The sequence below is a fragment of the Myodes glareolus genome, chromosome 2, assembly GCF_982192425.1.
Source record: "Myodes glareolus chromosome 2, mMyoGla1.1, whole genome shotgun sequence".
Classification (NCBI taxonomy): domain Eukaryota; kingdom Metazoa; phylum Chordata; class Mammalia; order Rodentia; family Cricetidae; genus Myodes; species Myodes glareolus.
Genome location: NC_142027.1, coordinates 125,856,359 through 125,881,763, shown reverse-complemented (window position 1 = coordinate 125,881,763; position 25,405 = coordinate 125,856,359). Strand labels below are relative to the sequence as shown.

General features: G+C 41.0%; 1 protein-coding gene across 11 annotated transcripts in view; it reads left to right on the top strand.

The window, feature by feature from the left end:
• Atxn2 (ataxin 2) overlaps positions 1–25,405 on the top strand; it is a 95,893-nt gene that overhangs the window by 29,259 nt on the left and 41,229 nt on the right. For 8 of the 11 annotated variants that reach the window (XM_085679827.2, XM_085679819.2, XM_085679806.2 and 5 more), the window contains exons 2-6: positions 817–853; positions 2,890–2,949; positions 3,414–3,485; positions 3,997–4,147; positions 22,642–22,766. In XM_085679827.2, the coding sequence (XP_085535953.1) occupies positions 817–853; positions 2,890–2,949; positions 3,414–3,485; positions 3,997–4,147; positions 22,642–22,766 (445 nt within the window). Of the gene's footprint in view, positions 1–60; positions 80–816; positions 854–2,889; positions 2,950–3,413; positions 3,486–3,996; positions 4,148–22,641; positions 22,767–23,772; positions 23,866–25,405 lie in introns of those variants that run through there. The other 3 variants (XM_087903669.1, XM_087903667.1, XM_087903668.1) reach the window with 2 other exon arrangements.

The window sequence follows — 25,405 nt, the reverse complement described above, 5'->3', positions numbered from 1 at the left end:
AACTACTCATTTCTTTCAGGGATTCTGTAACCTTCTGCTTCACAGATGAAATGTTCTGGACACCTGGAAGAATAACTCGGTGGGTAAAGACACTGCCACCAAGTCTGACAACCCAAGAATTTTTTTTCCTTCCTTCCTTCCTTCCTTCCTTCCTTCCTTCCTTCCTTCCTTCCTTCCTTTCTTTTCTTTTTTTTTCTTTTTTTTGTTTGTTTTTCAAGACAGGGTTTCTCTGTAGCTTTTGGAACCTGTTCTGGAACTCGCTCTGTAGACCAGACTGGACTCAAACTCACAGAGATTCACCTGTTTCTGCCTCCCGAGTCCTGGGATTAAAGGCATGCACCACCACTGCCCGGCACAAAATGGATCTTTTTTCTTAAAGATATTTACTTATTATGTATACTGTGTTCTGTCTGCATGTGTGCCTGTAGGCCAAAAGAGGGCACCAAATCTCATTACAGATTGTTGTGAGTCACCATGTAGCTGCTGGGAATTGAACTCTGGACCTCTGGGAGAGCAGCCAGTACTCTTAACCTCTGAGCCATCTCTCCAGCTGAGCACCACTATTCTAATTCATCCATTTGTTTTGATAAAACACCAGTCTTGTCTTTCTTCCCTGTCTGTGGTGATCTCTCCCAGGCCTGATAGGTAGCACAACACACAGCCACTTAGATTTCCTGTCACTGAGGGTTAGATGGCTCCTTCCACAGACAGCTTGGCCTGTATTTGAGTAGAATTATAGTTTAAATTATAAGATTATAGTTTAAATTTAAAAATTTGTAGTTCTGAATTTAATAAAAACATATTTAATCTTTACAGAGGTCGGAACAGTAGCAAAGGACTGCCTCAGCCTACGGTGAGTAACTTCTATGTTATTTATAAAAATATATAAAGTGTGATTTCTAACCGTAGCTCTAGTAATAAAGCTAAGAATAAAATCTCTTGAATTTTGCTACAGATGTACCAGTTTAATACAAAGTTATTGATTCTATATTGCTTTTTAGTGAGGACACTATGAAATGTACAATTTTCTGTTAATAGTGTTTGTGTTGTGTATAATACTGATACCAAGTTAAGTGTTCTGATGTTTTAGGACCAGAGTTTGTAACGTTCTTTGGGCTTTTTGTTTGAATTAATGTGCTGTCTGTTAAAACTCCTTTCACCTGGGAAACACCTTCTGATCTACCATTTTCCAACTTTATCAGTCAAGTTAAAACGAACACAAAGAGCATATAGTTCCATATGAGAAACTGCCACTGGTTGGTGTTTCTTGAGACAGGATCTACTGTGTAGCCTTGCCTGGTCTGGAACTTATATAGACCAGGCTAATTTGAGTGTTTGTTTGTTTGTTTGTTTTTTGAGACAAGGTTTCTCTGTAGCTTTGGTTCCTGGCCTGGAGCTAGCTCTTATAACTAAGGTTACAAGATAGGGTTAGGGTTTTTCTGTGTAACAGTCTTGTCTGACCTGGAACTCACTGTAGACCAGGCTAGCCTCAAGCTCACAGAGATCTGCCTGCCTCTGCTTCCCGAGTGCAGGGACTGTGCAACCACCGCCACCTGGCTAACCAGGCGAGTTTTTAAACGCACAGCGATCTGGTGGCCATTGAAGGGTTTTGTTTCCTTTTATCCCCCCACCCCTTTTTTTTCAAGACAGGTTTCTCTGTCATGGAACTCTCTTTGTAGACCAGGCTGGCCTCCAACTCACTGAGATGTGCCTGCCTCTGCCTTCCAAATGCTGGGATTAAAGGTGTGTGCTGCTACTACTGGCTTTTTTTGGGAGGGGGGGTAGGGTTTGTCTGTGTAATAGCCCTGTCTGACCTGGAACTCACTGTAGACCAGGCTGTTCTGAACTCAGAGATCCACCTGTCTCTGCCTCCCAATTCCTAGAATTAAAGGTGTGCATCACCATATTCATCACCACTGGGTTTTCAAATATGATCTTTATTGGTCAGATTATCTTCCTGAGAATCAGGAGAACACACCATTGTGTAGTTTCTGCCAGGAATAGTTCTGTTGCCTTGATTTAAACATGCTGAGAGAAGCTGGTGGTACAGTGTGTCCTGCTCAGCACTCCTACTTTGTTAAGATGTACTGCACCCCTTTCAGGACATAGATTGTGAGGTCTTTCCTCACTACCCAGTTGCCCTGGGTGCTGGAATTGGAGCGTAGGCTCTTTAATGTGCTAGACAAGCACTCTTTCATCCAGATACTCTCTAGTCTAGCTGATGGTTGACTCTTTCGCAGTGTATATTTTTTTTAGTGTGGGGATAGTGGGTGTGGTAGTTGGAGGGCCACTTTCTGGGGATTGAATTTAGGAAGTCAGACTCATTATGTCTTTACCTACTGAACCATCTCACCAGTCCCTAATTTTTGAGACAAGGTCTTAATATAGAGTCTGGCTAGCTTGGAAATTCACTGTGTAGACCAGGATGACCTAAAATTCAAAAAGATCCACCTGCCTCTGCCTCCAGAATGCTGGGATTAAAGGTGTGCGCAAGCACGCCTGGATGTGACTAGAGTTTTTAAAGTTTATAATTCTGCAGCCAATACTACACCCAAGACAGCATGACATTTACCTACCTGGCAGCTGTGCAAATTCTGTCCCCTACTGGTTTGTCTTCCTCAGAGGTTTTTGTTTTCTCATACTTGGAGGTATCCGTCTGCTGTTTTTGCTTGTTTTATGTCATATTAATTATTAGTTAGAATGGTTGTTTGATTTCATTGTTTAAAACTCTTACCTTTCTGTTCTCTAAGGAAATAAAATATGATTGTAACCAATTCTTCTTTAATTTATTATAATCCACACATCTTACAGCTAGAAAAGTGGTAGCTTTACAATACAGACAAGTACAAATACTAACTGGTAATTGTGTTTATTTTTCAAACTTTTCAGATTTCTTTTGATGGAATTTATGCAAACGTGAGGATGGTTCATATACTTACATCAGTGGTTGTAAGTTACCGTATTATTGGGGATTAACTCCTTTGGGGTGGAATATTGCATAGAGTTAAAATGTAGAGAGCATGTCTCAGCCTAATATTTTTAGGCCATACTTAATGAAGATGATTTTAAAAATACCTTAGAATAATTTTCAATTTATTATAACTCGGTAAAAATATTCTTGCTCACCATGCTGTATGTATAATAGTGTTTATAGCTGATTCTTTTTTGTATAATATTTTGTTATCTAATGGTAGTGTGGACAGAAAAATATGTAGCTTTAGTATCCAGTTCATATTTTGGAGTTGCCAGTTCTGTACCATATAAAGATTTCAGTGTAATGTTAATGTGTTGAAACCTTATCATTGCTTGTCAATATCCAATCCTGAATGAGGTCTTAATATAAAGTGAAATGAAAACACTTCTCTCTGTTAGTGAGGTAGCACACTATTTTTAAAAAAAATTGTGTTTTCTAGGGATCGAAATGTGAAGTACAAGTGAAAAATGGAGGTGTATATGAAGGTGTTTTTAAAACATACAGTCCTAAGGTAATTTTTACTATTTGGTCATCTTTGTATGGTCATGCCATTTCCTGAGAATGTAATAGGTCTGAGCTTACTGTGGATCTGGCAGTTGAGCTCATGAGATGGTATTTTGCTGCTCACCACCCAATCTATCCAGTTTTAAAAACCACTTGAATTTTTCTCTCTCGTAACAAATTCTTATTATTTAATGACTGATTTGTATATCTGAAAATAGTGTATGTGTTAATGATACGCAACCATTTTCAGCTTTGTCAGCTACCAGAGATGTGTGCTGAGTTACTTCTCTCTGTTAACACTAGTGTACTTCAGATACACTATAACAAGATAGTTATAAGACTATAATAGCTTTTAGTTCTGAGGAGTTCTAGAATTTGGGTGCATGACAGATTACATTTCTAAACAGGACAATGATGGTCAGGTTTTCTCATGATGCTTACTTTTGCTTTGATGAGCTAAATATCCCAGTAAATATTATCTAATAATGTTTTTAATGTTTATTAATTTTTTTATTTAGTGTGATTTGGTACTTGATGCTGCACACGAGAAAAGTACAGAATCCAGTTCGGGGCCAAAACGTGAAGAAATAATGGAGAGTATTTTGTTCAAATGCTCAGACTTCGTTGTAGTTCAATTTAAAGATACAGACTCCAATTACGCACGAAGAGGTAGGCTTTGGTTTCCAAGTCACCCTAGCCCTCCTGGTATAATAGACTCACTCCAGCAATTACACAGACTTACTTTTCCCTCCCTTGAGACAGGATCTTGCTTTGTGGCTCAGGCTGACCTTGTCCTCTTGTTCCTCCTACTTTTGCTTTCTCAGTGCTGAGGTTATAGGTCTTTGCTTTCAGGCCAGTAAATGAGATGTTCTTTATTAAATAGAGTAACATAATTGACTTTTTTCTATTTTTCTTTTTTCTTTCTTCCTTCCGTTCTTTCTTTTCTTCTTCCTCTTTGTAGCCCTAGCTGTCCTGGAATTGGCTCTGTAAATCTGACTGGTGAACTCAGAGATCTGCCTGCCTCTTCCTCCTGAGTGCTAGGATTTTTTTTTAATTCAGAAAATGAGAGTTTTAATGCATTTTTGTTGGAAAATATTTAAAACTTAAAAATAAAATAAATTGGTGCTTTTAGAAGCATAATCATTTTAGATTTATTTAGTGGATGTTTTGCCTGAATGTATTTATGTATACTGTGTGCATACCTGGTATCTCAGAGATCAGAAGAAGGTGATAGGTTGTGGCAAGTGTGTGTTTTTTTTTTAAGATTTATTTATTTATTATGTATACAGTATTTTCCGTATTTCTGTCTGCGTGTGTGCCTGCAGGCCAGAAGAGGGCACCAGACCTCTTTACAAATGGTTGTGAGCCACTGTGTGGTTGCTGGGAATTGAACTCAGGACCTCTGGAAGAGCAGCCAGTGCTCTTAACCTCTGAGCCATCTCTCCAACCCCAATTCAAAAATTCTTGAATGGTAGATTGTTATTATGATTTTTATGCTAACTATGATTAAAAGTTATTTTTATGTAACTATGATTTTTATGCTTCAGTTGGTGCTAACAGCTGTTTGTGATACTTGACACAGGAAGTTAACAGCCTGTCTCAACACAGTTCTCCCTTTACTCATAATTCCTGTTGCAGAGGCCAGCAGCGGTAGGGACTTTGATTTGTAATCTTCAAAGCGCCTTCAGTTACCCATGAAGGAGACAAATGCTTTCTTTGTTGCTGCCTGTAGAGTCAGTTTTACTTATACTTTGGAATACCAAATAATTTGTATTTATACTTTTGAAAAATTTAATGTTTTTAAATTTGAAAACTAACCTTGGTCAAAAGACAAAGGTGAAAACCAAAACACAGCACTCTGAGAAGAGTGTTGGCTGTAACAGAAACAGCAGTCACGGTTGTTCTACTGTGTTTGCAGTATGCTTATTGGGAAGGGCTGTGAACTAAGGATAGGACACTGGGTGCAAGGTGAACATGTAATCATTGCCCAACCAGGCCCTATGGCCTTTCATTTGGTAGGCAAACTCTACTACTGAGTCCCATCCTAACGCGCCCCCCTCCCCCTGCCAGTCCCCACAGGGTCTCACTGTGTAGCCCTGGCTGTCCTGGAACTCACTATGTAGACCAGGCTAGTCATGAACTCCCAGAGATTTACCTGCCTCTTCCCCTGATACAGTTTCATGCCTCTACTCCCTGAGTGCTGGGATTAAAGGCGTGCCCCACCACCGCCCAGCCTGGGCTTGAACTTTTTATCTTAACCTTTTAAAATCATGAAGTGTTCTTAGTTTCTATTGCTGTAAAGAAACACAATGGCCAGGCGGTGTTGGCACACACCTTTAATCCCAGCACTTGGGAGGCAGAGGCAGGTGAATCTACAAGATCTAGGTTCAGGATAGGCCCCAAAGCTACAGAGAAACCCTGTCTTGAAAAACGAAAAAGAAAAGGAAAAAAACACTATGACTGTGGAAACTCTTAAAGAGGAAAACATTTACTTGCAGTGGTTTACAGTTCAGAAGTTTAGTCCATTATCATCATGACCGTACATGGGGCTATGTAGGCAGACATAGTGCTGGAGAAGGAGCTGGGAGTTCTACATCTTGATCCACAGGCAGCAGATGGAAACTGTGTCAACACGCCTCTCGTATGGGACCTCAGTGCTCACGTGTGTACGGTGACACACTTCCTCCAGCAAGGCCACACCTACTTCAACAATGCCACACCTCTTTTGGGGGGTGGGGGTGGGGGTGGCTTTTCCTGACAGGGTTTCTCTGTGTTCAGTCCTGGCTGTCCTGGAACTCGCTTTGAACTGACAGAACTCCACCTGTGAGTGCTGGCATTAAAGGTCACACTTCTTAATAGTGCCACTCCCTATGGGCCAGGCATTCAAACATGTGAGCCTGTGGAGATCATTCCTATTCAAACTACCACAGAGTGTGACTGACTGTTTCCTTTGTTTTGTTTTGTGGGTCTGGGATTATGATTCCACAACCTGGAACATGCTATTTTTTGTTGTTGTTGTTGTTTAAATAGTGAATTGGCATTTCCCAAATATAGATGGAAATAAGTAAATATTACTTTGGAGATAGTTTTTGCGATCAGTGGTTTTATTTTATTACTACATTATGTCTTCATTTCTCAGGTGGTTTAGATTCTCTAACATGCCAAGAAAGTACAGATGATAGCAACAGCTTTCAAACATTGATTATGTGCATGAGGGGAAGGGTGCCTTTTACCTAGTATTAATGGTTTAATTTTCCTTATGAAGACATTGAGTATTGAAATAATTTCAAGAACACAATGGAGGACTGGACAGATGACTCAGAGGTTAAGAGTTCTTGCTGCTGTTCCAGAGGTCCTGAGTTCAATACCCAGCAGCCACATGGTGACTCACAACCATTTATAATGAATTATGGTACCCTCTTCTGGCCTGTAGACAGAACACTGTATACATAATAAATAAATAATCTTAAAAAAAATAAAAAAGGCTACACTGGAAAGCCAGGTATGGTGGGAGAAGGCAGGGACAGGCAGATTGAGTTCGAGGCCAGCCTGGTCTTCAGAGTGAATTCCAGGACAGCCAGAGCTACAGAGAAACCTTGTCTTGACAGCCCTCCCCCCACCAAAAAAATGTCCATGGTGGTTTAGTTAGTCATATAGTTGTATATGCAGTGTGGTTTTTAGTGCTAGGAATGAGCATGGGGTCTTTGCATACTATAGATAGGCTCTGCCTGTTTTCAGGATTTTAGGGTCCTTGTTCCTGATTGTTTTTGTGGGTGCAAATAGAGCCAGGTTAACTTTGGATGTTGTTATTCCAGAGTCATCCACCTTGTTTTTAAGACAAGGTGTTTTGCTAGGACTAGGGACTCACTTATAAGGATAGACTGGTCAGCCAGCAAACTTGAGTGAACTACCTATCTCTGCCTCCCCAGTGCTGGGATTATAAACACACAGCCATACTCAGCTTTTGTGTGGCTGCTAGGGATTGAACTCCATCTGTATGCTTGCATGGCAAGTACTCTGAGCCTTCTCCTGAGCTCTCCAGCCAGGTTCTGTGTGGTGTGTGCTTGTATGTGCATACATCAGATACTGGTAGAAGCTGCTGTCTCTCTGTGGCTTTGGATGGAGGTACCTGTGCAGGAGTTTCAGTTACTAATGTTTCATTAATCAAATAAATAAAAGTAATTAGTGCTACATTAAAAACGAGTGGTTTGGCCGGGTGGTGGTGGCGCACGCCTTTAATCCCAGCACTCGGGAGGCAGAGCCAGGCGGATCTCTGTGAGTTCGAGGCCAGCCTGGTCTACAAGAGCTAGTTCCAGGACAGGCACCAAAAACTACAGAGAAACCCTGTCTCAAAAAAAACAAACAAACAAAAAAAAAAACGAGTGGTTTGTGTTAGAGATTTACTTGGCTTTTTAGTTTCCTGAAGTAAAAGAAGATAGAATTTAACCAGTGCTGTTGACACTGAGTTGTAGTTAGACACTTAAGGATAAGGTTCCAAGCATTCGGTCCACCTTTCTTTATATTCTAATTTACTAATAATCAGCTTGGGCTATAGAGATGGCTCAGCAGTTAAGAACACTGACTGTTTTTCCAGAGGACCTGGGTTTGAGTCCCAGTACAATGGCAGCTCACAACTGTCTGTCACTCAAGTTCTAGGGGATCTAACACCCTCACACAGACACACATACAGGCCAAACACTAATATATATAAGTTAATAATAATAATTTTAAAAAGATGACTGTAACTCCAGTTCCAGAGTACGCGACACCCTCATGCAAGCAAAGCACCAGTGAGTATTAAAAAACCAAACAAAACAGAAAGAAAGAAAGAACACTCTTCTTCCAGAGGACCTGGTTTTGATACCTAACACCTAAATGGTGGCTCACAACCATCTGTAACTCCAGTTCCAGGAGATCCAGCGCCTTCATCTGACCTGCTTGGGCACCGCACTCACATGATGTATAAACATGCAGGCAAAACACCCATACACAAATATAAAAATCTAAAAACAAACAAACCAAAAGCCTACCCTGCTTCTGGTTCTGGGCATGTGAAGTCTATCCGGAATGAGCCACAAGCTTCTAGTGCTAAGGAATACTAAGTTCTGAGAGTCTCGGAGGTTCCTGCCTTCTTTCCTTGCCTCACAGTACCCTTTCTATGTTAGGGTTAGCATTATCTCATACATAGTCTTTGTTGATGTACTAATATTCTAGACCTTGAAAGGATATGGGTGAAGGGCTGTCTAGGGATTGACAGAAGTGAAGGACCAGTGGGTGGTGGTAATAATGCTTCCTGAAGATAGAAGATGAGTTTCCTCTTGGAGATTGTCTGTCTTCCCAGCTGTCAGAACCCAGAGATAGTGGGCATGGTGCCTCACTTGTTATTCAAGGTCTTGGGATGTTGAGGCAGGAGATTGCCCAGAGTTCAAGACCAGGGAGATCTTGTCTCAACAAAAAACAACAGAAGGAGCTGGGCAGTGATGGTGCACACCTTTAATCCCAGCACTCAGAGGCAGAGGCAGGCGGATCTCTGAATTTGAGGCCAGCCTGATTTGCAATATCAGTTCCAGGACAGCTAGGGCTATTACACAGAGAAACCCTTTCTTGAAAAACAAAACAAACAACAGACAAAACAGACAGGACTGATGAATAGCTTAGTGGTTAAGAGCACTCCACATGAGGGCTCACAACAGCCAGTTAACTTCACCCCTCTTCTCTTCACACTAGGGCCAACCATTCACAGACGTACATACAGGCAAAATATGCATACACACATGGGTTTTTGAGACAGGGTTTCTCTGTATAACTGCTCTGGCTGTCCTGGAACTTGCTTTGTAAACCTGACTGAACTTGAACTCAAGGAGATCCACCTGCCTCTGCTTCCTGAGTGCTGGGATTAAAGGCGTGTGCCACCACCATCTGACTCATAAAACTTTTTAAAAATTAAAAACAAACCCTCAAAGCCCCATTAATACCACTGGGGGATGTGCTTCACCAATATGCCTGAGGTCCTAGTGAAAGACCTCTCGAGCGGGGAGACTCTGAACTGAGACCGTCCTTGCTGCAATCATGCGAGGTTTATTGACAGGACAGGAACCAGTGCACTGGGGCCAAGACTCATAAGCCATGCAGGGGAAGAGTTCTACCCCGATTAACTGGGAGAAGGGTTTTTAAGGGAAGAAACCACAACCCGGTAATCCGAAGGGGGTAGGGAGGGCGTCGTAGAAAATTCCAAAAATACCAGTGATGATCACAAGGGGGCAACTCCCTGTTTCTCAAGATTATAATCTAACTTTATCTTTAGCTAGTTCCTGAAACAGAGTCACTGAACCTAGATTTTTGGCTCTATTCTTCCTGCCAGAGGGGTCTGGATTCATACAGGTCTTTCACTAATTTCAATTACCAGTGGGAAAGGGGGTGGGAAATCACACGGCAGTCAGGTTAAAGCTGAAAGTACTTGAGGTGTTGGTTAGATGACTCAAAGGTAAAAATGTGTGCTGCCAACCCAGAGTTGAATCCTCAGAGCTCACAAAGTAGAGGAGAGAACCAATACTTCACACACTAACACACACACACTCCCAACAAAACCAATAAATATAAAATAAAAACAGTTAAATTGATGATTTTTAAAAAACAGAGCATGGTGGTTCTCATCTTTAGCCTCAGCACTTGGGAGGCAGATCCTTCTGAGTGCAAGGCTGGTTCCATAATGAGTTTGGGGCTAGCCAAGGTTACATAATGAGACTCTGTCTTTAAAAAAAATAAAAGCAAAAGTGTGTATTTTTAAATTCTGTATATTGATAAATGTACGTAGTTTAGGTGCCTATGGAGTCTAGAAAGGGGCATTGGATCCCCTGGACCTGGAGTTAAAGGTGCTTGTGAGCCACCTGATATGTGTTAAGGTCCTCTATAATCGCAGCACATACTCTTGAACTATCATTTCTGTAGTTCTTATGTCAGATTTCGCTGGGTTTTTTTGTAAATTTTTCCTGTTATCACAATTTTCTAGGTATGATTTTCATCTGCTTGTTATTGGGCAGTAAAACAGACATGTAAATAATGTGGTCAAGTAGTAACCCAAAACAGTTCTTTAACCATACCTCATGTCTGTCCTTAGCATTGTATTGCAGTAATGAACAGTGTGTGGTTCGACTTGTTTGTCTGTTTGTTTTTGGAGACAGAATTTCTCCAATGTATGTATGATAGTTCCGGCTGTCCTAGAACTCACTCTGTTAGACCAGACTGGCTTCAGATTCAGAGAGATCCACCTGCCTCTGCCTCCTAAGTGCTTGGATTAAAGTTATATGCCCTTACAGCCCGGTTTTGTTTTCTAAATTGAATTACGCTGCAAATAAATTGGGAATGCTTTTTTTTTCTTCTGTGTATGAGTGTGGGTGTGCCACAGGGTAGTGTGAAGCTCAGGGAATGTCCAACCTTAGGTTTCTTTGCAGCTTTTCTGCTGTGTACACCAGACTAGCTACAAGTGTGAACTCAAGGGATTCTTGTCTTCACCTTCATGTGCCCTTAAGCGGAGCTTGGGGGTTTACAGAAGCTGATGCTACAAGTCCAACTTTTTAAAAAAGGTGGGTTCTTGGGATTCAAATTCAGATCCTTGTGTGCATGGCAAGTACTTTTACACACCAAATCATCCATCCTGCTAGGCCTGGGGCACTGTGCGGGAGTGTTTGTGTGTGTGTGTGGGGGGGGGCAGGCAGGCAGAAGTAGATGTTAAATGGGTTTTTTGTTTGTTTGCAGCCCTTTCCTTTTTTTGTTTTTTGAGCCATGATCCATAACTGTCCTAGAACTCACTATATAGGCCAGGCTGGCCTCAAACTCAAAGAATCCTCCTGCTTCTACCTCTGGAATGTTGGTATTATAGGCTTGTATCACCATGCCTGGTGGGTGTTTCCCTTAATCATGTTTATTTGTTTTGGGAGTTGGGTTTTTTAACGGGTTTTTTACTCGGCCTGGAGCTCACTGATTGGCTAGATTGCGTGGCCAATGTATCCAGGACTTTTCCTGTCTATGCATCCCTAGCATTGATGACAGCTGCCCAGCAGCATATTGTATGGGTCATGGGGTTTGAGCTTAGGTCCTTATGCTTGCTCTGCAAGCATTTTACCAACTGTGCCTGCCCCTCCCTTCGCTTTTTCCTCTTTTTACCATTTGTTTTTGTTCTTTGTTCATTCTTTTGTTGCTGTTTGGCTTGGAATTGGACTTCTGTTTCTTTCTCTACTCTTTCCAGTGTCCCTGTCTGATCTGCATTTCTCATTTTTGTACCCCCTCCAACTCCCCCGAGGTCCTCATGCCGGCTAACCATCAGCTGCCACTGCCTGTCTGCCAGTCTCTAGTGATTAGTGATCTTACATTTGTATTGTGTTCTTTGTTTTGATGACCTCCCTGTATTTTGGGATTGCATGGCTTGCTTTTCTTCCATGCTGCTGCTTTACTTCTCTGTGCCTTTGTGTAGTTGTGGTCTACTAGGATAATGGGTCAGCAGATGGACAGTAGTGCACAAATTTTGATTGTAACAGTGTTGTGTTCATTCATTCATGTGTTGGTTGCAGCTTCTGTCCTGTATAGCTAAAGGTTAGTCTTACCAGGAGGCAGGCCTTTGACAGGAAAGCTTGCTGATACTTAGCCTAAATCATTTCTCCTTCTGCAGTGGAGCTTTTTAGAACTGATGTTTTAAAAGAGCTCCATGCAATTCTGGTTTTGGTACAGTAGCAGAACATTGTTTATAGCTAATGTCATGCTCAGCCCTGATGCTTACACTAGTATTATGTGTCTCATCTCATTCAGTTTCTGATTGCTGACCACTCCCATTAGAAGCAGACAAAATAAATCACTTGTACTTATGAACCGCCACATTCAGTAAGAGGTAATGAGCAAGTAGCTTTTTTTTAAATTGATATTTATTGAGCTCTACATTTTTCTCTGCTCCGCTCCCTGCTCCCTGCCTCTCCCTTCCCTTCTTCAACCTTCCCTCAAGGTCCCCTTGCTCCCAATTTACTCAGGAGATCTTTTTTTTGTCTACTTTCTACTTCCCATGTAGATTAGATCTTTGTAAGTCTCTCTTAGTGTCCGCATTGTTGTCTAAGTTCTCTGGGATTGTGGTTTGTAGACTGGCTTTCTTTGCTTTATATTTAAAAACCACCTATGAGTGAGTACATGTGATAATTGTCTTTCTGTGTCTGGGTTACCTCACTCAAAATGATGTTTTCTAGCCCCATCCATTTTCCTGCAAAATTCAAGCTGTTGGGTTTTTTTTTTTCCCTGCTGTGTAGTACGTTATTGTGTAAATGTACCACATTTTTCTTATCCATTCTTTGATCGAGGGGTATTGAGGTTGTTTTCAGGTTCTGGCTATGACAAACAAAGCTGCTATGAACATAGTTGAATACATGTCCTTGTAGTTCGATTGAGCATCCTTTGGATATATACCCAAAAGTGGTATTACTGGGTCTTGAGGAAGGTTGTTTCCTAATTATCTGAGAAATCGCCACACTCACTTCCAAAGGGGTTGTGCCAGCTTGCAGTCCCACCAGCAATGCAGAAGTGTTCCCTTTTCCCCACAACCTCTCCAGCATAAGTTGTCACCAGTGTTTTTGATCTTGGCCATTCTTACAGGTGTAAGATGGAATCTCAGAGTTGTTTTTATTTGTATTTCTCTGATGACTAAGGATGTTGAACATTTCCTTAAGTGTCTTTCAGCCATTTTAGATTCTTCTGTTGAGAGTTCTCTGTTTAGGTCTGTACTCCATTTTTTTTTTTTTATTGGATTATGTGATCTTTTGGTGACCAATTTCTTGAGTTCTTTGTATATTTTGGAGATCATACCTGTGTCTGATGTGGGGTTAGTGAAGATCTTTTCCCATTCTGTAGGCTGTCATTTTGTCCTGTTGACCGTGTCCTTTGCTTTACAGAAGCTTTTCAGTTTCAGGAGGTCCCATTTATTAATTGTTTCTCTCAGTGTCTGTGCTGCTGGGGTTATATTTAGAAAGTGGTTCCCTGTGCCAATGTGTTCAAGTGTACTTTCCACTTTCTCTTCTATAAGTTCAGTGTAGCTAGATTTATGTTGAGGTCTTTGATTCATTTGGACTTGAGTTTTGTGCATGGTGATAGATATGGGTCTATTTTCATTCTTCTACATGTTGATATCCAGTTATGCCAGCACCACCTGTTAAATATGCTTTCTTTTTTCCATTTGATATTTTTTGCTTCTTTATCAAAGATCAGGTGTTCAAAGATGTGTGGATTGATATCCGGGTCTTCTATTCAGTTCCATTGGTCCTCCTGTCTGTTATTATGCCAATACCAGGCTGTTTTCAGTACTGTAGCTCTGTAGTAGTGTTTGAAGTCAGAGATTGTGATGCCTCCAGACGTTCTTTTATTGTACATGATTGTTTTGGCTATCCTGGGTTATTTGCTTTTCCATATGAAGTTGAGTACTGTTCTTTTGAGGTCTTTGAAAATTTTGCTGTGATTTTTGATGGGCATTGCATTGAATCTGTGAACAAGTAGCTTTGGAGTAACTATAACTACCCCTTACTTCTCCTACAAATTTGATTCTCTTCTCTCTGGCTTTATGGAAGGAGTGACTAAGCCCACTTCTCCCCTCCGTAAAGTTAAGAGAGCAACTTTTTGGAGTTGGTTCCTCCTAATTTTGGGCTCTAGGTATAGAACTCAGCTTGTTAAGTGTGGACCACCATCTTGGTCGTCTTCTTTTTTTTTTTTTTTAACTGTATTTTATGTGCATTTGTGTTAAATTCCTCTGGAACTGGAGTCACAGACAGTTGTAAGCTGCCATGTGGGTGCTGGGATTTGAACCTGGATTTTTTTTTTAATGATTTTTATGTATGTGTATTTTTTTGTTTTTCTTTTTTCTTTTTATTTATTCATTTAAAAAAAGAAACAAGCTTTTTTTCATCATACATACCAATCCAAATTATTTATTTTGGTTTTTCAAGATACAGTTTCTCTGCATAGCCCTGGCTGTCCTGGAACTCACTGTATACTAGGCTGGCCTTGAACTCACAGAGATCCACCTGCTTCTGCCTTCCGAGAGCTGGAACTAAAGACTTGTATTACCACTGCTCAGCGGACATCATCACAATTTTTAGTTAATTGGCTCATTTTTATGATTAGAACTTACTCTGTAGAGGCTGAAGAGATGGCTCAGAGGTTAAGAGTACTAATTGATCTTCCTGAATTCAATTTCTAGCAACCATATAATGGTTCACAACCATCTGTAATAATATCTAGGGTCCTCTTCTGGCTTGCAGGAATACATACAGGAAGAACCCTGTATACATAATAAATCTTTTTTTAAAAAAAAAAAAAGAAAGAACTTACTCTGTAGACTAGACTCAAACACGAGGTGAACTTCCATTTTCTGAGTTTATTTTATTTTTTAAATTTTTTTTCATTCAGAAATTTACACTTCCTCCCCTCCTCCCATTCCCCTCCCGCTCCCCAACTCATCCTCCTCTCTCCCCCTCCCTGCTTGAGAGAGGGCAGGGAACCCTGCCCTGTGGGAAGTCCAGGACCCTCCCCCACTATATCCAGGCCTAGGAAGCTTTGCATCCAAATAGACTAGGATCCCAAAAAGCTAGTACATGCAGTAGAAACAAGTCCCAGTGCCTTTCTCAGTCAGCCCCCATTGTCAGCCACATTCAGAGAGTCTGGTTTGATCACATGCTCTGTCAGTCTCAGTCCAGCTGGATTTGGTTAGCTCCCATTAGAACAGGCACACTGTCTCAGTGGATGGACCAACCCTTTGCAGGGGTCCTGACTTCCTTGCTCATCAACTAGACCTTGGGAGCTCAGTCCATTGCTCTGATGAGGGTCTCTGTCTCTATCTCCATCCATCGCTGGACGCTGGACGAAGATTCTATGGTGATATTTGAGATAATCATCAGTGTGATAGCGGGGCAAGGCCAGTTCAAGCACCCTCTCCTCTGCTGCCTAAGGACCTAGCTGGAGACATCCCCGTGGATACCTGGGATCCCTTCTAGAGCCAAGTCTCTTGCCAACCCTAAAATTGCTCCCTTAATGTAGATATCTTCTTCCCTGCTCCTATATCTGTCCTTCCTCCATCTCCACCCTCCCACTCCCCCACGCTCTCTCCAGTCTTTCCTTTCTCCCTTCTCTCTCCCCCTCTCCCTTTCTCCCATCCCCACTCCCACCCCCATGCTCCCAACTTTTGCCTGGCGATCTTGTTTGCTTCCAATTTCTATGATGCCTGGCCAAGATTTCATACTGTGTTCTTTGATGCCCTTCACAGAGGAACTTCTTGTAAACCTTCACTCCTGTTACCCTGCAGCATTGATGACCTTCAGTTTATCTGATCTGTCTTCTCCTTGGGTTCGCTTTCTACAAAAAGCCCATGCATGCCTTAGAATGATAGACATACTTTCAAGATCAAACTCAAATCTTCCATTTACACTCCTGAGCTTCCTTGCTCTCACTGGTCTGTTTGAATGCTTGCACTAGTAGCTCTTCAGCGAACATTTTATTATTAGATAGGGCAGTTTGCTCCTACTTCAGTGAGATCAGTCTCTGTTGGATTGCAGTGAATGTAGTTTCTGGTCTGAGGAGAATGGGCATTACTTGAAGCCCTTAACAGCTCTTTCTCCTGTCTCCTGGGGTACCTGAAGAGGTGGTTGGAGAAGCAGTGGTCTGCTAGGGGCAGAGCCAGTTTTCCTGTGCCTTAATAGTTTTCTGCAGTTTAGAAATTTTGTATATAGAAATGGATTAGTTGTGGCCCTCTTTAGGGCCTTACTGCCCTAGAGACAAATATTCATTCCTCTTAAGTGATTCTTAAAGCTCAGAACCAAACCAAAGTGGTTCTTTATTTTCATAAGGATTTATTGCAAATAGTACCATTTTATTTATCATTCAGTTCTGTAAAACATAGATTTAAAAATGCATTTTTCTGTAGCATGACATTTAAGTTTCTTTTTGTGGTAGCAGATCATTTCTAGTCATTTGAATGGACCTTACTTATTTTTTTATTTTATGTGGACATGTGTTTGCCTGTATGTTCACTGTGTACGTGACTAGTACCTGTAGAGGTCAGAAGAGCGTGTTTAGATCCCCTAGAACCAGAGTTATAGAAGGTTGTGAGAGTACTGGGAATCAAGCCCATATCTCTGCAAAAACAGCCAGTGATCTTAATTACTAAGCCATCTCTCCTGCCTCTTAATACACTAAAAACAAACACCGAAGTGTTAGATTTGGAAAGTGAACTCAGCACATTCTTTCTTTATTCAGAACATTACCCTTCATCTTGTGTAGTCGTTGATGCAGCCTATAATGGTCTTCACAGGCCTGTTCTCTTCTTTTGCCCTCCTAATTTCTTTTCTTGGTTGTTTTTTGTCTTTTATTTTTAAGACATATTTTTAATTTTATTATTATTATTATTATTATTATTTGAGACAGGGTTTCTCTGTGTAACCTTGGCTGTCCTGGAACTTGCTCTTTAGACCAGACTGGCCTCAACTCACAGAGATTCCCCTGCCTCTGTCTCCAGAATGCTAGGATCAAAAGCATGCACCACCACCATCTGCTTTATTTTTAATTACATATATGTGTGTCTGGTGTGTGCACTTGAGCATGGATGCCCACGTAGGCCATACATGTGGGATCCCCTGCAACTGGAGTTAACAGGTAGTTGTGAACCATCCAACATTGGTGTTGGGAATTAAATTTGGGTCCTCTGGAAGAGCAATATGTACTGTTAACTGCTTGAAGTATCTCTCCAGTCTATTTATTTATTTGTATGTATTTGCTTTTGGGGGGAAAAGATCATAATAGGCTGGCTTGGGGTTTTTTATGTATCTGAGCATGACTTTTAATTTTTTTTTTAAAGATTTATTTATTATGTATACAATATTCTGCCTGCATGTATGTCCACACACCAGAAGAGGGCGCTAGATCTCATTACAGATAGTTGTGAGTCACCATATGGATGCTGGGAGTTGAACTCAGGACCTCTGGAAGAGCAGACGGTGCTCTTAACCACCGAGCCATCTCTCCAGCCCATGACTTTTAATTTCTGTTACTCCTGTCTTGCCCACTGTATCCTAGGGATTGCAGGCATTGTTCCACTGTGCCCAGTGTGCTTCAGTATTTTAAAACAGGAAAGTAAGGTCGTTTGTATATTTGTGGTGCAGGGGTTTGAAACCTGGACCTTGTACATAACAGGCATGCATTCTGCCCCAGTCCCTGTCTGTTGTGTTCAGCTGTTTCCCCTTCAGGTGCAGCCCTCTGCTTCTTAGAGCTTGTTTCTAATTGATCTGTCATGGTGGTGGTGCATGCTCATACTATCAGCATTAGGCAGGAGGATTACCATACATTATAACTTAGTTTAGGTCACATACCGAGTTCCAACTTGTTCTGGGCTGTACAGAATGAGCTCTTGTTGTGAGAACAAAATCGCCTATTCTGATTCTACATAGAACTTGATGTAGTAAATTCTATAAAGATGGGCTTGCAGTACAGCTTCCTCTACTTCTAGGGGATGGTCAACAAAGGGGCAGGTTTAGATTTTCTTTAATTTCATGAAGGGTGAATGTGTGGTACACACATGTTGAAGGTCAGGGGCCAAGTTCTTGGAGTCTCTCTTCCCACTGCTACGTTTTCTGGAGATTGAACTCAGGCTGTCAACCTTGCACAGAAAACTCTTCAACCTACTGAGCACTCTCACTGGCCCTGTAGTTTCATTTTTGTAGTGCTGGGAAGCAAATGAAGGCCAGCATTCTGCCATTTAATTGCACCTTACTCTATTTTGTAGTTTCTATAAATTTAAATTTTTATTTACTTGTAATATAGTACTAAAATTTTACTTGACTACTATTCTGGCTCTGCCTTCAAAAAAAATTCTTTAGGTATGGCTCAGGGGATAAAGACGCCTGCCACCAAGCAGGACCAGTGTTCAATTCCCAGGAATCATGCTGTGATAAGAGAGAGTCTACACAATTTGTCCTGACTGCCACATATGCATTGTAGCTTTCACATACATTGCATGAATAAATGTTAAAATATAAGAGATAAGTATGACCCCAATAATAGCATCAGTAAGTGTTTGAACAGGTCTGTAAAAACATTTAAGTTTCACAATTTTAAAACATTTATTATGTCCATGACAAGCATGAGTTCAGAAGACTATCTCTGCTTTAGCCATTTAGTGCCAAGTCTCAATTTTATAATAAGAAAACAATAAAAAATAATTCTTGAACGACTTTGATGTTTTGTTTTATTTCCTCCCCTTCTTTGAGGCAGCTTGAAACTCACAATGTATTTTGTGCTGACTCAGTTACTTTCATGAGCCAAAAAGTCTGGTGAAGTTAAACGTTTTCTCCAAGATATAGTTCACTTGAGTTTGAGGAGCAGAATATAAATGGAGCAGAAGAAAAGGGTTTCCTTCTGACCACCACCAGGTGGCATCAGTGATCCAAACCCACAGATACTCGTTTGTGAGCAATACATGAAAGTGTGGGTTAAATGTAGACCTTCCCTCCCTTTAGTATGGAGGCCTTTATAAGTTGTGTGTTTATAAGGCAGTGGGTAGGACACAGAAATAACTCTTTCTTCCTTGTCTAGTAACTTTCCTTCCTTTTGCTTTCTGTGGCCTAACTTCCTCAGAACTAGCTACCATGTATCTCTCACTGACTATGATACTGGTTCTTGCTTTTATAACACTTGGGTCTTGCTGTAAACCACAATAGAAAATTGATAGACTTTCAATTGTGGCAGAGATTTGTTCTGCCTGTGACTAGAATGTGACTGGGATTCCTGGGCACCAGCAGTGATGCTTTTAAAGTTCAAACTGCTATGAAAGAAGCACTATACATTGATTGTACAGGTGGGACTGTTCACTCTGCCATGCTGACTTGCTCAGAGTGTGGAACAGAGCACTCAGCTCTTGCTTCCCTTTAGATCATGAGAGTATGTTGTATTGAAGTTTGGTACTTGGTGCTGAAGCCTTTCTTCAAACTGTTTTTAGAAAGCTGCTTGCTTTATGACGAAGTGCCATTCCTTGTGGTATTTTGTGTTTTTCTTGCTCTCATTTTTGCCTTGAAATAAAAGCATACTAAGTTACAGTGTGTGAATACTCACTCATTCTTTTTGTAGTATGCAGTAGTGAGCGTGAAGCAGGCTAGGCAAAAATGCCCCCTTAGTACAAACTGCATCCATGAATAGCAGTGGGAGTCTGGTTATGGGAACCTCCACAACCTGCTCACTCCTGTGCTGTTTCTGAGTAGGCTTCTGTCCGATGCTGCACAGGATTGGGACACACATACAGTAGTTAAAAGTCTATGGGTTGGTTTTGTGACTGACTTTTCTCTATCCCTCACCCCCACAGTGGTACTTTGAGTGGAGCTTTTGGCTCATTCCTAAATCTAAAGTTTTAAGTTTTCACATACCTCCCCCATAACAAGGAAAGGTCAATTTAGGCCACCTGTGGCACACATTCGTCTATATTCCCTGAGGCTGCGGGTGGGTAATCTCAGAGTTACAGGCAACCATACTAGGCTGTATATTTAGCAAGGTTCTACCTGCCCCCCCCCCAAAGAAAGTATAATTCTGGCTCTGGGACAGTCTTCTAAACTTTAACTTGTATCGCGTATTCCTCTCTTTTCTTCTTTTCTCTGTCTCTTTCTGTCCCTGTCTCTTTCCTGTGGTATTTTTTTTTCTCGTCCTTGCATTTTCTTATTGTATGTACTGTACAGCAGTGAACCTCCTACCTCAGTCTCCCAGTGTTGGGGGCACAACTCCCAGCTGTGAGTTTGTAGCTCAGCACATTTAAACATGTTTTTGAAAAATTAGTGGTTGATATATTAACAGGACTTTGTTTATGAACAATGTTGCAGCTTTGCATAGAGATAAATATGACCTCTTCTAAGTACCTGGTAGTCTGCTTTGTGTTTTCAGTTCCTTTTAGTTAAAGAAATCTCAGGATCCTAACTATTTGCTATTTTGTTGGAATCTCTCTTCCTGAAAGTATACTTGAGTAAATTAATTTTTTTGGTTGTTTTTCTCTTTATAGTTTTGGTTTTTTAAGAGACTTTCTCTAGGCTGTACTGGAACTCTCTCTGTAGATCAGGCTGACCTCAAACTTAGATTCACCTAACCCTGCCTTCCAAGTGCTGGAACTAAAGATTTGTATCACTACTCCTGGCCAAGTAAATTCTTAAAAAGATTATTTTGGGGGGCTGGAGAGACGGCTCAGAGGTTAAGAGCATTGCCTGCTCTTCCTAAGGTACTGAGTTCAATTCCCAGCAACCACATGGTGGCTCACAACCATCTGTAATGGGGTCTGGTGCCGTCTTCTGGCCTGTAGGCATACACACAGACAGAATATTGTATACATAATAAATAAATACATACATACATACATATTTTTAAAAAATATTATTTTGGTTGGGGTGTGTGAGTGAATTCACCTGAGGGCAAGTGCCCTCAGAGTCCAGAAGAGGGTCTCAGATCTTCTGGAGCTACAGTTACAAGTGGTTGTGGGTGTTGGTAACTGAGGCCAGGTCCTCTGCAATGCAGAGCTATCTTTCCAGCTTCATAAACTAACGTTTGTCAACAACTGATAGAGCTATCAGAAAGTAATGAAACTAGCTATTTAAGGCTGTTTATGGGGTGTTGAAGATGAACCGTGTCTTGTTCTCTCCTAAAAGCTTTATCCAGAGTACAGCCCCAGTCTTCTGCTGCTCTGAAGGCTCTCTGTGTGCATTCTTGTCCCTTATGATAGCAGCAGAGATATCTGCTGGTGAGGTAGGCAGCTTTTTGCTTTGTGTGCATGGTACACATTCATGTTCATACCCCTCATTTGGGAAGAGAGTAGGTTAGGGCTAGTTAGCCCTGCAATGCTCTCCCTAAAATTTCTTGCTCATATGTATTACTTTGGCAGTTCCTTGACCCTTAGGGATACTACGCCAGAGCAGTACCAGATGAAACCCCTGGAATAGTCTTTATTTGTGGAACTACTCTAGACCTTAATGCTGTTTTCTTGTCCTGCTCTTTGTAGCAACTTGTCATAAGGGTCAGGGCAAAAGAGTTTGGGAGCTTGTGGTCTCTGGCGGAGCAAGTCAGAAACATTCCTGTGTTATATGTGTGAGTGTGAACATTTAAATGTGCACCTTTATCTACAGAGCAATCCTAATGCTGTTTAGCTCTTTTTAACTTCCACTTGTAGAGCTTTTCTTTTCCTTAGCGGTAAGATTAGCTAAGCTTGGTGATGTCACAAACTTAGAAGCCAGGCTCAGGGACACTAGAAGGAGTGGTGAGCCTGCTGGAGACAGGCAGTACTGCAGAATCTGCGCTTCTTAAGGTGGTATTGAGGGGAATATATTGGAAAGGGAAGGGTCACTCAGAATGGTTTAACTTACCACATGTATTATCAGAAGATAAGGTTGCTATGGACCCTGCACAGAGACCTAAACTTACAAAGTTAAAACCATTCTTCCTAATCACACATGACTGCACTTGCTTGTCATCCCTGCACTGTATTGGTACAAGTTCAAGGACAGCCTGGGCCATCTAGGACTACACAGTAAGACACTGTCTAAAACAAGACAAAAAAATCCACAGAAACAAAAAAGAACTAATAGTATTTGGCTTTAAATACTTCAAAGTGTGTCTTTTTTTAAATTGTCTTTATTGAGAATGTGGGTTTTTTGGGGGGGCGGGGTGAGACAAAGCTTCTCTGTAGGTTTGGTGCCTGTCCTGGAACTAGCTCTTGTAGACCAGGCTGGCCTCGAACTCACAGAGGTCTGCCTGCCTCTGCCTCCCCAGTACTGGGATTAAAGGTCTGCCTGCCACCCCCTGGTAAGCTATATATTTTTCTCTGCTACCCTTCCTTCCTCCCTTCTCCCATTCTACCCTCTACCCTGCCCCCCACACTCCCTATTTGCTGTCAAAGATGTGTCTTAATTGTGGATCTATTCCGTGAAAGAGAACTTGAGCCCACTGCTAGCTTGAATGCACTCACTCAGTATTTCACAACATGAAGTGATGAGAGGAAATGCCTTTACTAGTCACCTGTGCTGTTGTTGACTGGCTTATTGTTAGTTATTTAAATAGCAGAAATTCATTTTCTCATAATTACTGGTCTGTATCTTAGTATTGCCTGTTCGTTGTCATTTTCACAGATGCTTTTACCGACTCTGCTGTCAGTGCCAAAGTGAATGGCGAGCACAAGGAGAGGGACCTGGAGCCCTGGGATGCAGGGGAGCTCACGACCAGTGAGGAGCTGGAAGCCCTGGAGAATGATGTGGTGAGTGCCATCCGTGATGGCCCAGCGTGCTTGGTAGACCCAAACTATCAACAGGTCTGTGTCCTAGGGAGCACATGAAGAGCAAAGAATAAGAATAAAAAAGCATTTCTTTTGTCTTCTTGGTTTTTGTTGTTGTTGTTTTTGTTTTGTTTTTCAAGACAGTGTTTTGCTGTAGCTTTGGTGCCCATCCTGGAACTCACTCTGTGGACCAGGCTGACCTCACACTCACAGAGATCCACCTGCCTCTGCCTCACGAGTGCTGGGATTAAAGGTGTGTGTCACCACTGCCTGACTTTGAAAGGCATTTTTTCTAGACTTGAGAGCTCAGCACTCATAAAATTACTTCTTTGTGATAAAATAGTGATACGCAATTTACTACTGGAAACTAGAAGAAGTTAGGAGATGACAGCCTGTTTTCTTTTGAATGCCTGTAATATAAGCAGCCTAAGGCAGGTAGTGTTTAACTGTGTGTTGGCTTTTCTAGAGATGAAGTTGGCCTTTTTGTCTGAGAAAAAGAAAGTTATTAAGATAAAATTTTAGGTTGGGTGCGGCATCTGTGGTGTCAGCACTCAGGAGGTAGAGGTAGAAGGGTTAGGAGGGTTAGGATCAGCCTCCACTACAGAGAAAGTTTGAGGGTAGCCTGACCTCACAAAAACAAACAAACAAAAATTAAATCAGCTAGTAGTGCTGTTACCTTCTTTAATCCGAGGAGGTAGAAATAGACAAGTTTGTCTGTCTACACGGCAAGTTTGAGGCTAGCCAGAGCTAACCAGTGAGGCCCTGCCTTGGGGCGGAAAAATAGCAACCACAAAAGATAAATAATTATGTTACATTAAAATTAAAGCATTGCCTAAATTCCTTGAATTTAAATTAGCATTGTTCTCTACAGAAACTTGTTTCTGAAATGTGTGTTCATCTTGTTTTTGGTTTTCTTCCAACTTGTCATCTCATGTCGTCAAGACGTTATGATAGAACATAGAACTTTTTCAACTTTATTTTATTTTAGGTGTATGGGTGTATTGCATGTATATCTGTGCACATACGCCTTAGAGGCCAGAAGAAGGTATCAGATCCCCTAGAATTGGAGTTACAGATAATCGTGAGTTTCCATATGGATGCTGGGGATTGAGCCTGGGTCCTCTGGAAGAGCACTCAGTACTTATAAACACTGAGCCATCTCTCCATTAGAGCATAGAGATTTAATGTTAAGCTGAGCCATGAATAAGGTTAAGTGAGCAGAGAACCTTGTACTGTGAACAGAGAACCTGAATTTTCTATCTAAGGCATAGTAATGTAGTAAATAGTATCTTCTCCTAAGAGCTCAGCTGGCTAATAGAATAGAACTTCCCTGGATGGCTATCATGGTTAATCTTCAAGCTTTCAAGATTCACCTAAACTTACTATAATGGTTCTCAAATGTGTATCACTGCCCTTTGTGATGGGAAGCTGGTACACTTTTTACTCTGCTAAGGGGATAAGTTACTTGAGGTTTTGTGGAGAGAGTAACACTGTTTATCATAATTTAAAATATAACCGTGGTTTATTCTAACACTATTACTACTAAGAATTCACTTAGATGATTGTGGTGGTGCATACCCTTAGTCTCAATACCTAGGAGGCAGAGGCAGTTAGATTCTGTAAGTTCAAGGCCTGCTTGGGCTACACTGTGAGACCCTGTCTTTTTAAGAAAAAGAAAATGTATAAATTAAAAATAGAAGATTTACCTTGGTCCTAATATATCTATAATACATGCAAATAATTATGTTTCAGGCTAGTTTTATTATTTCTGTTAGTAGGTACCGTACCCATTATGAAATCATGAATTAGTATTCAAATAGGAAAGATACCCAGTATACTTATTAACAGAAAAATCAAGTTTCAGAGTAGCAATAGTGTATTTAAACTAAAAAAAAATACATATTGTGTGTGTGAATGAGTTTATGTACACATAAAGACTAGAAGAGGCCATCAGATTCCCTGGAGCTGGAATTGTCGGGTGTTGAGAGCTGCCATGCAGGTGGTGCAAATCCAACCTCATTCTTCTGCATGAGTACTGGATCTCTTTTGTTGTTACATTTATTTTATTTTACTATTATTACCTTTTTATTTATTTTATTTATTTATTTATTGCTGTGAGGATTAACCAAAGAATTTATTCTGATTGAATGTCATAGTTATCAGTAGAGACATAAGGCTGGGCTAGGCTTCTGCCAGTCTTGACAAGATGATTTTTTTTTCCTTAATGCATTTTTTATAGATACTTATTGAGCTCTACATTTTCTCTGCTCCCCTCCCTGCCTCTCCCCTCCCCTCTTCAACCTTCCCCCAAGGTCCCCATGCTCCCAATTTACTCAGGAGATCTTGTCTTTTTCTACTTTCTACTTCCCATGTAGATCAGATCTATGTAAGTCTCTCTTAGTGTCCACATTGTTGTCTAAGTTCTCTGGGATTGTGGTCTGTAGGCTGGCTTTCTTTGCTTTATGTTTAAAAACCACCTATGAGTGAATACATGTGATAATTGTCATTCTGTGTCTGGGTTACCTCTCTCAAAATAATGTTTTCTAGTTCCATCCATTTTCCTGCAAAATTCAAGCTGTTATTTTTTCCTACTGTGTAGTACTCCATTGTGTAAATGTAGC